Raw genomic sequence first — 11,233 nt, 5'->3', positions numbered from 1 at the left:
TTTAAACTATTCTTTCCCTCATGAAATGCTTTTCAAAACTGATGCAGATTTTAATGGATTAAAGGTGTTTGGTTCTTTATGTTATGCTAGCACTTTGTCAACAAATAGAAGAAAATTTGATCCAAGAGCATCAAAATGTGTTTTTATTGGTTGTCCAATCAAGAGAAATTTTTGTGTCTAGGGATGTTGTCTTTTATGAACATGTTTTTTCATACCAAAGGGTTCAAGATACTAGTAATGAAACTAACAGTCCTGATATTGATGATCAAATTTTGTTTGCTGAAGATCTGTGAAAATACACCTTGTGATAATGTTGAAAATAGCAGTGATAATAATTGTGAGTCACAAATTGAGGTTTCAGACGTAGATTGTTCCCATATAAACCAAAACCTCAATGAAAATCATGATATAGAACAAAGTTCTGAATCAGATCCATTTGTTCGAATGAGCATAAGAATAAAAAGATCACCTGAGTATTTAAAGGATTATCATTGTAATATTAACGTTTCCAGTACATCTTCAAGGCTTTATATGGTCTTAAGCAAGCTAGCATAGAATGGTTTGCCAAACTGTCATCATTTTTGCTTTCTATGGGATATACTCAATCTGTGAATGATCATTCCTTGTTCATTAATTCTTCTGAAGGATCTTTTACAGCATTATTGGTATATGTGGATGATATAATATTGACAGGAAATGATAAAGAAGAGATTGCTCGAATCAAACAAGCCTTGAATCAAACATTCAAGATTAAAGATCTTGGGAATTTAAGATATTTTCTTGGTCTAAAAGTAGCAAGAAGTAAGACAGGAATAATGGTAAATCAAAGGAAATATGCATTGGAATTATTAACAAATGCAGGTCTTTTAGCCTGCAAACCTGCACCCACTCCTATTGATAATCATGAGAAATTCTCTTCTACTGGAAGTGTTCCTTTCACAAACATTCAAGCCTACAGAAGATTGATTAGAAGACTTATATATCTCACTAATACCCGACCTGACATAACATTTTCTGTGCAACAGCTTTCTCAATTTCTTGCTAAGCCTACAATTGCTCACTATAATGCAGCGATTAGAATTCTCAGATATATCAAAGGGGCTCCAAGTCTTGGTCTATTTTTCTCTTCCACTACTTATGTTCATCTGAAAGCCTTTTGTGATAGTGATTGGGGCACATGTAGTGATTCAAGACAATCAGTGTCTGGTTTTAGTGTGTATCTTGGAAATTCTCTCATATATTGGAAATCAAAGAAGCAAGGAACAATATCAATGAGTTATTGTGAAGCTAAATACAGGGCAATGGCCACTGTTACATGTGAAATTCAATGGCTAACTTATCTTCTTCAAGATTTCAAAGTTCCTTTTGAGCAACCATCTCTTTTATACTGTGACAATGACTCAACAAGATACATTGCAGCAAATCCAGTGTTTCACGAGCTAACAAAACAAAACATATAGAAATAGATTGTCACATGGTCCGGGAAAAATTAAAGAAGGGTCTTATCCATTTGCTTCCCATTTCCACCGCAGAGCAAGTGACCGATATTTATATCAAAGCTTTAAGTCCTCAATCTTTTAAGAATATTTGTTCCAAGCTGGGTCTCATTAATATTTGCTCCCTAGCTTGTGGCGGGGTATTAAAGGATACGGATACCAGATTTATAGAAGGATCCTAATATTAATTGGGTGTCCTAATTATTAGTTGTTTCTCTTTATAGAGGTGAATAACCTTTATTTTGTCTTGTGTGTTATGATTCTAGTATTTAATTATTGATTCTTTTCCTCTTTAGTTAAACCTATAATGAGTGTACTACTTGTATATATTCAAACCATTTGTTTTGATTTGAATAACAAAAAAGAAGAGATATTCATTCTCATATCCTTTGTCTTCAGTTTACTCTTTTGTTCATCTCTGTTCTCTTTTGTTCATCTCTATTCTATTTTGTAATAGTTTGGCAGATTCCCGCGCATTACGCACTCATTCGTCACTTTATTTTCAATTGTTCTCGCCTCCTGGGCGAGACAAACAACCTTCACGCTAGGAATATATTTTCCTTTTGCCTAACTCCCTGAAAACAGAGTTCGACTTGCATGTGTTAAGCATATAGTTAACGTTCCTTTTGAGAGGATCAAACTCAAAATATTTGAAGTAACAACGTTTTCATTGTAGTTGTTGTGTGTTTATACATTAAGGATCATAAATGTTGAATGTTCATACCAAGAAATCCAATTTTAGATTAAGCCACATATCGAAGGAACATGACACTACAAGTCTTTATCGAACGAACATGACACTACTAAAGCGAGGTTCATTCACAAAATAAAATTAATTATAAATGAAAAGAAAAATATAAAATCGACAATGAATACAACAATCTATAATGTAACTATATATTAAGGAACACAAATGATTGAGTGTTCATACCAAGAAATTCAATTATAGATTGAGCAGTTATGATTATACATGTCAAACGAACGTGACATTACATATTTGTCGAACGAACGTGACACTACTCAAATGAGGTTCTTTCACAAAATAAAATTAATTATAAAAGAAAAGAAAAATGTACAATAGACAGTAAATACATCAATCTATAATTTAACTATGCATAAAGGAACACAAATGATTGAATGTTCATACCAAGAAATCAAATTACAGATTTAGTAATTATGATTATACATGCCGAACAAACGCAACACTATATGTATTTACTGAACGAACAAAACACTATTGAAATGAGGTTCATTAACAAAATGATATTAATTATAAATGAAAAAGAAAATACAAAATGGACAGTAAATACAACAATCTAATCTAAATATACATTAAGTAACACAAATAATTGAATCATAAAAAAAAATCCAATTATAAATCAAACAATTACGATTATACACACTGAATGAACATAGGAACATGACAATAGAACAAACATATTTTTTTTTTAAAAAACCCCAATTATATTTAAGTCTTTATGTATTTTTTATACAAATTAATAACTAATATATAAATATAGTCTTTAAAATCAATAAATAGTACTTCATAAATCATTAATACTCTGTATTTCTTTCCGTAAATTGCACGGGTTAAAAACGTAGAGGTATGCATGCAAGGTTTTGAAAGGGGGAACTTTCTTTTGATATTTAAATTGATGGGTGCAAGTTAAAATGACGGTGGTGCAGGAAGAAAAGGCCGTAGTTGTCCAGGTCCAAAAATAAAGAAGAGAGAAGCCAGAGAACAGAAAATAGAAAAAGAAAAAATTTGTCGTTGGTTTGTTTTCGTTTCAACGAAAGTCCGAACCGAACACGACAGGTTCAAGCTACAGCAGTACCCAAAACCCTAGCCAATCTCAGTAGCGAAGAACTGAAACACACTGTGTCTGTAGGAGTTGAAGCGTGGCTGCATTAAATTATCCGATTCCGAGCTTGCAATTTCCTTCGGATCTTTGCAATGGCGGAATCATTGCAATCTCTCGTTTCCCTATCCGAATTGGTTTCCACTTCCTCCACTAACCAACGTGTTCGGATATTCCGTCGCGAAATCCCTGCGTTCTTGAGTTCCTATACCTCAGGTCAGCACCGAAACCATCACACCAATGCACCATTTCCATTTCACACTCCCCAAACTCAATTCAACATTTCCATTTCCTCTAACGGCGATCGTTTTATCGCGAACGCTGCTTTGTTTTATCTCTGTTATTGCTTAGATAGACATGCACGTCTGAATGCGCGATTGTTTGTTGTTCTACCTAATCAGTTTGGTCTCTTTTGTAGAAATGTCAACCGAGCTCGCGTCGCTACTCACCGATATAGTGTTCCGAACGGTTGCGGTTTACGATGATCTCAGATCGAGGAAAGCGGTGGATGAAGTGATTGTGAGAGCGTTAGGGGGAGAGGTGTTCATGAAGACTTTCGCAGGAGCTCTAGTTCAGAATATGGAAAAGCAATCCAAGTCTCAATCTCATGTTGGATGCTATAGACTTCTCAGTTGGTCGTGTTTACTTCTGAGCAAGAGCAAGTTCGCCGCGGTTTCCAAGAATGCTTTGTGTAGAGTGGCTGCGGCGCAAGCTTCTTTGCTTAGTTTAGTCTTGCAAAGGTCGTTTCGCGAGGGAAGGGCTTGCCGGAAAAAAATTTTCCGTTTGTTTTCTCAGGTTCAGCCCAACTGTTGTTTCTTTTATTTTATTAATACTATAATAGCAATGTCCTCAATTTTATGCTCGAGTTTAAGAGATGGTATTTGTACAGAAAATTTTACAACAAAATTGTACGATAATGAGAGAAAGAGAGGAGATAGAGAAGTGATGAGTGACGCTACTGTCAGTGAAAAAATATTATTGTATAAGTTGATGTACGACTCACTATAAATAAAACAAAAACCTAAAATTTTGACTTCCTCCTTTGCAGTTTCAGTGTATATAAGAAATTATATTGTAATTTATATGTTTATGCTTTTCAGTCACTTAATATCTATAAAGCCTACATGGAAGAGCTGAGAAATGGGCGAATTCCTTTCAAGGATTGTCCTGAATTATTAATGTTGTTGCTGGAGTTCTCATCTCAATCTCCTTCTTTAGTTGGAGAATTCAAGGTGAGCGAGTGTATGTAATTTTTCTTGTTTATATTTTGCATTGGGTTGATTTTAACGTTGTAGGGTCTGATGTAGCTCTTTGCTCCTTACAGCCAACGTTTCTTGATATATATGTTAGTGCAATACTGAGTGCAAAAGAGAAGCCAGGAAAGAGTCTTACTGAAGCATTTCGTCCTCTTTATTTGCAAATGTCACATGAAGATTTTCAAAATATTGTTGTTCCATCTTCTGTTAAAATGCTAAAACGCAACCCGGAGATTGTGTTGGAGTCTGTTGGCATCCTTTTGAAGTCTGTTAACCTTGATCTGAGTAAGTATGCTGCTGAAATTCTTTCAGTAGTGTTAGCACAAGTTCGGCATGCTGATGAAGGGAGAAGGGATGGGGCACTATCTATAGTCAGGAGTCTGAGCCAAAAATCTAGCAATCCAGATGCATTAGACACAATGTTTAATGCTATCAAAGCGGTTATTAAAGGTATTAAATTGCCCTATGCTTGTGTATTTGGCTTGTTATGATACTGTTAAACCACTTGGTGATGTGGGGGTTGTCTTGATTTTTGATCGACAGTGTTAATGGTGCTTTTGTAATATATTTGACCACACAAATTTCATTTGAACAGGATCAGAAGGAAGGCTTACTTTTCCCTACCAGAGAGTAGGAGTGGTAAATGCAATACAAGAATTGGCAAATGCCCCAGATGGAAAATATCTTATCAGTCTGTCTCGTACAATATGTGATTTTCTTCTATCATACTACAAGGATGATGGTAAACACAAGTTCTAATATTCCTTTTGAATTTTGAGTTATTGTATATTTTTCTTTACCAAGTTGCTGTTCTACTTTTTTATTCAATGATAAAATAAAATATTATTAGAGAGAGAAGAGACAAAGTACATATTGAGGAAGAGGATCAGATATCCTCCTAACAGTAAACAAACAAATGGAATTAAAATAATAAGTCATAGGGGATAAAAAATGCGAAGAGCTGTTTAATTTCTTCCACATCAGTAATGGAAGTCCCCTTAAAGCAAATGTGGTTTGACCACCTAGGAAATGTTAAAAAAATGATATTATCATGTAACAAATCTTTGAGCAACGGGGCATTATTGAAATTACAAGTTTTCCTCTCCAAACACATACTAAATATCTGCAAAAGTTGCACACTAACACAAATTCTTGGCATTGAAAACCTTTAAAGTGCATCACAAGAACTTTTGTATGGTGAATGGCCCAAACAAATTATACATTATAAATTAACCTCACATTAATTTAAATGCTATTTCTAAATAGACCCTACCTACACATAAATTAGGATTAAAAGTTGTCCAAGGTATGTGAGTATGGAACATGTCGTTTGTAATGTTGTTAAATATTGTTAGATATTTATATTTAATGGGCTTAGGGTTAGCCCATATTGTTTGTATGTTTTTTCTCTATACAAAAATAACTATATATAAACATGACTTTGTGTTCATTAGACACAAGGAGGAATTAATAGTATACTTCCTAATTTCATATGGTATTTATAGCTAGGGTTTCTTGGTGAACCCGCTACGTACATGAGTTCTTTTTCTGCTGCTGTTGCTCTCCACTATTGTCGTTTGGTCTGGCATTTTTTTTCATGCTATTGAGCTTACATGGACTTCTTGATTATTTACATGTTTGCGATTAGATTTTGGGATCCCTGTTGTGTCAAATTCTACTTCCACTTGTTTTACCCTTTTGCGTGTGCCAGCTAAACCACTTGTTGATATACCTGTTTTCGCTGATGACTCTTATGCTTTGGCATCTCAATGTGATGATCGTCACCTGCTAGGTCACATATTTGACCTCTGTTATGCCTTACATGTTCATCCTCCTCTATTGGTAGCAGTTGTACAAATTGTTTCCTTGCAAACATCTATTGTGAGCCCTATTTCATCCGACACTCCTTAATATGGTACCTTAGGACAACCTTCTATTTTCAATGAATTTCTCAAATGGTATGAAGATCGTCAGATCGTCACATCTTTTGCTGACGTCACTCACTCTACTTCCCTTGGTCCTTGAGTTCTTGACTTAGGTGCCACAAATGACATTACTAGTAACAAATAATTTTTCTCTTCCCTGTCTACTATGATTATTTACCTTCAATAATCAAGGCAATTGGATCTAGGGTCTAATTGCGTGATGTTTGTACCATTAATCTTTTTTCTTCTTTATCTATTGATAATGTTCTTTATGTCCCTCAGTCCCCATTTAACATATTATCCATTAGTCATCTCATTCGTTCCCTTTACTGCGTTATTTCGTTTATCAAAGATTCTGTTTGTTTACAGGACCGATGTTTGGTACAAGTGATTGACACTGGATGTGAGTTTCATGGTCTTTATCACCTAGAGACTTGTGGACATGTTGTCACAATTATTGATTCTCCATCTTTCATTCATGCTCAACTGTGTCATCCTAGTCTTGCCAAGATGCAACAACTTTTTTCAAGTTTGTCTTTTGAATTGTGGTAGTTAAGCAAGCACATTCATAGTTCTTTTTCTAATAGTGTCTCACAACGTGCTTCATCCCCTTTTGCCTTCTGACATTTGGGGACCAAGTCGTGTTAAGTCTAATTTAGTATTTTAGTATTTTGTTACTTCAATTGATAATTATTCAAGATGCACTTGAGTGTTTTTAATGAAATGTAGTTCAAAGTTGTTTTCTCTCTTTCAAATCTTTTACAATGAAATTAAAAACCAAATTTGGATTTTTTGTTCCAATTTTGCATAGCCATATTTTATTCTTTTAAAATGTTTCATGGCTTCTCACGGTATTCTTCATCAAACTTCATGTGCTTATATATACACTTCAACAAAATGGGGTGGTCGGGCACAAGAATAGACATCTTGTTGAAACAACAAGCACTATTTTAATGCATGGTGAGGTTCTCAACATTTTTTGTGGTGTTGCAGTTCTAAGTGCGTGTTATCTCATTAATTGCATGACGACTTTAGTTTTAGATAACAAAATTTCTCGTTCTATTTTATTTCCTCATGACCCTCTTGGGGATTGAAGGAGCAAGATCCAATACATGTTTTGTGTTGTCTCAAAGGAAATATGCATTGGTTATTTTGGAGGAAACTTGGTTGATGAATTCGAAATTTGTTGACAGACCCATGGATCCCAATGCCAAACATCTACCCAATTGGGGGAGCCTCTCTGAGATCTTGAGAAGTATACAAGATTAGTTGGAAAATTGAATTATCTTACTATTACTCGTCTTGATTTTTCCTTTGCAGTTAGTCTGGTGAGTCAATTGTTTAGTTCCCCATTTTAAGATCATTGGAATGTAGTCATTCGTATATTGAAGTACATTAAAGGCTCTCATGGGAAAGGTTTGATATATTGTCATACTAAATTCGTTTAAGGTTCAAATGTTGATTGGGTAGGATCTTCATATGATAGAAGATCCCCTTTCAGATATTGTTTCTCCATTGGTGATAACTTGGTGTGTTGGAAGAGCAAGAAATGAAGTGTTTGTGGCAAGATCTAGTGTAGAAGCAAAATATAGAGCTATGACTTCAACTACTTGTGATCTTATTTGGCTTAAATAAATACTTAAAGAATTGCAATTTGGAGAGGTCACTCAAATGACACTTACATGTGATAAGGTGCTCTTCAAATCCAGTTTTTCAAGAAAGGTCCAAACATTTTAAGATTGATTTTCATTTTGTTTGAGAAAAGATTATATTAGGAGATATCAATACGAAATTTTGTTAATTTAAATGATCAATTAGCAAATATTTTTAATTAAATCCTTAAGTCCTTAGGAAGGCATAGGATTGATTATATCTGTAAGAAGCTGGGTACTTATGATTTATATGCACCAGCTTGAGGGGGAGTGTTAGATATTGTTATGTAAAGGGTTTAGCCCATATTTTCTGGATGTTATTTCTCTATATAAACATAACCATATGTGTTCATTAGACAAAGGGAGAATTAACCCAATACTTCCTAATTTCACAAATGCCAATGAGTATCAATTGGTATTTCTCATTATTCTTAATGTAAAGCAATGAGTTACAAACGAAGTGTGGTGAGTGTCACTGATAATTATTTATGCTTTTTGGTCAGTTGGCCATGGTCTTTTTGGTATTAAGGTGTGTTTGGATTTGAAAGATCTTTTTTACATGGCTAAATCTCTTTCAAAAGGATCATATTATTTATTGTTGACTCATCCTCCACACTTAATTGACAGGAAATGAGGAGGTTAAAATTGTGATTTTGTCAGCTATAGCTTCTTGGGCAGTTAGATCTACAGATGCCATTCAAGAGAGTTTGGTTTCCTTTTTTGTTTCTGGCCTAAAAGAGAAGGAAACCTTAAGAAAGGGTTTTCTGCGCAGTCTACATGCTATTTCCAAAAATGAAGATGCTATCTTAAAGGTGACCTGTTACTTTGATTGGTTACAATTGCTTCTCAATTTATTTTATGCATGAAATTGATTCACTCATGGTTCAACTCTGTATTTTTCAGATGTTACCGTTATTTGGTGCTCTTGTCCAACTTGTTAAAACTGGCTATACTAAGGCAGTACAGCGTTTAGATGGCATGTACGCATTGTTATTAGTTGCGAAGATAGCTGCTGTTGATATTAAAGCTGGTTTGTATTAGTAGAAATCTTAATTTTTTTAAAGTTGAAGTACTAGTGTTTTTCTATATTTTTTTTTTTGCTTTTAATATTTTTTGTCAAAAATTTTCATTTCTTCTATTGTGTTTTACTTGCCCAGAGGAAGCATTGGTAAAGGAAAAGATATGGGCTCTGGTATCACAAAATGAACCTTCGGTTGTGCCAATTTCTATGGTGATCACTCATCTAAAAATTGTTTATAGTAGCATTACACTGAATTTATTCTAGATATCTGAAAAAATGCTCTGCAGGCTTCAAAGCTATCAATTGAGGATAGCATGGCATGTGTTGATCTTCTTGAAGTGCTTCTTGTGGAACATTTACAGCGGTAAATTGCATTATAATGCTGAAAAGTTGACTATAGTTTTCGTCTTTATTGTTGTATGCTTTATTATGGTCTATTTTCTTCATCCTGCAGTACATTATCCAACTTCTCAGTCAGATTGATGTTACAGGTAAAACATTTTGCATTTTATTAGATTCCTATATTAGTATTTTAAGTTGACTTGTTTATTGTTAACTTAATGCAGTTAATGGTCTTTTTTATATGCCATCCGAGGTGGGATATTCGAAGAATGACTTATAATGTTGCTAGAAAGATTATGACGTCTGCTCCTCAGTTATCTGAAGATCTATTCTTCGAATTTTCGAAGTACCTTTCTTTGATTGGAGAAAAACATCTAGCCTTAAAAAGGTAAATAGCTTATTGTACACTGATATGCATATTTATCAGTTAAATTTGTACAAGTCAGGTGGACTTAGATGTGGTTATTTCGGAAAGGTACCTCTTCTTCAAACTAATAGTTGCATATTTTGTTATTAGATTTGGACCTACAATAAGCTTAGTGTTTGTCCTATCTAGAGGCCATAAATTATCTGGAAGTTCCTCTTCAAATTCCCATTTGGGATTTATGCTGCTTTTCTAAATTGTTAGTACATGACTGAATAATGATGTTTTATAAGATTGCTAACAGTTGTTAGTTTCTTTGGTTTTGCTTCTGGAAAAACTGGTGCCTAATGCGGTTTGAGTAACTTCTTCCACAATCTAGTAATAATGCTTGTGCTTATCTTGCCGATGCCTAAGAGGCTTACAATCTATTTTGGAGTTCAATGTTTTGTGATTAGGTGTTTTTTTTCATACCACTTTTCAGTTCTCACTAACTATTTTAGAGGGTATCAAACATGGTCCTAGTGGTGTGCAATATTTCAATCATACTCTTGTATTTCTGCTCTAGTCAATCTCAATCTTTGTGACTCTGCTTTTAAACTCTTAATATTTGAATTTGCAGTGATACTGATATTTCATTGGACCCTCAAGTTTCGTCTGTTCCATCTGTTGAGGTGTTGGTTAAGGCTCTGCTTATGATGTCACCAGCAGCTCTGAAACATGCTCCAGATTCATTTGTCAGAATATTACTTTGCTCACATCACCCGTGTCTAGTTGGTAGTGGAAAAAGAGATGCAGTATGGAAGGTAGTTTTTTTTACATACTTGTATGTTGTCTTATATAGTTTAAACTTAATTATTTAATTTCTAAATTCTAACAAAAACCAACTAGTATAAACTTGACACTCTAGAGAGGCCTTGTAACTTGCACATGTGATCAGTTAATAACCTAATGGTTCCGACTTGAGCTGCAATAGAATTGAAATGTGTATCCATGCATGCTGGCACTGGTCAATTAGTTTATTTTTTGGGCATTGGTTCTTTCAGATTATTTGTGATCCCTTGTCACTTGAATTTTGATAACCAAATAAAAGAATAAAATGCACGTATACATATTATTGTTATATTATAATTATAAAAGAAGGAACTGATACTATATAATCAAGAATATCTTGATACGATGGCTGACAAACAAGCATTTTAAACGCAGTTAAAATGACACAAATCTTGGCACCCGAACCTTTGGATCATGAATCTAAATGAACACTAAATGTATTAGTGTCAGAAAACATGGTAACAAAGCAGAACTTTTAGATAAGAGC

The 11,233-nt window shown here is 34.2% G+C and overlaps 1 protein-coding gene across 2 annotated transcripts in view; it reads left to right on the top strand.

Annotated features, from left to right (window-relative positions):
• The first annotated feature begins 3,178 nt into the window (after positions 1–3,178).
• The window catches only part of ILA (putative protein kinase regulator ILITHYIA), a 33,920-nt gene continuing 25,865 nt past the window's right edge, over positions 3,179–11,233 (top strand). Inside the window, exons 1-12 of one of the 2 annotated variants that reach the window (XM_068639692.2) lie at positions 3,179–3,571; positions 3,774–4,150; positions 4,456–4,587; positions 4,680–5,061; positions 5,207–5,353; positions 8,816–9,000; positions 9,092–9,218; positions 9,346–9,419; positions 9,497–9,573; positions 9,664–9,700; positions 9,776–9,939; positions 10,535–10,718. In XM_068639692.2, the coding sequence (XP_068495793.1) occupies positions 3,451–3,571; positions 3,774–4,150; positions 4,456–4,587; positions 4,680–5,061; positions 5,207–5,353; positions 8,816–9,000; positions 9,092–9,218; positions 9,346–9,419; positions 9,497–9,573; positions 9,664–9,700; positions 9,776–9,939; positions 10,535–10,718 (2,007 nt within the window). In that variant the 5' untranslated portion in view covers positions 3,179–3,450. The remainder of the gene's footprint in view (positions 3,572–3,773; positions 4,151–4,455; positions 4,588–4,679; positions 5,062–5,206; positions 5,354–8,815; positions 9,001–9,091; positions 9,219–9,345; positions 9,420–9,496; positions 9,574–9,663; positions 9,701–9,775; positions 9,940–10,534; positions 10,719–11,233) is intronic. The other variant, XR_016521347.1, reaches the window with a different exon arrangement.

The sequence above is a fragment of the Phaseolus vulgaris genome, chromosome 6, assembly GCF_051622355.1.
Source record: "Phaseolus vulgaris cultivar YP4 chromosome 6, ASM5162235v1, whole genome shotgun sequence".
Lineage (NCBI taxonomy): Eukaryota > Viridiplantae > Streptophyta > Magnoliopsida > Fabales > Fabaceae > Phaseolus > Phaseolus vulgaris.
This window is presented reverse-complemented; position numbering and strand designations above follow the sequence as displayed.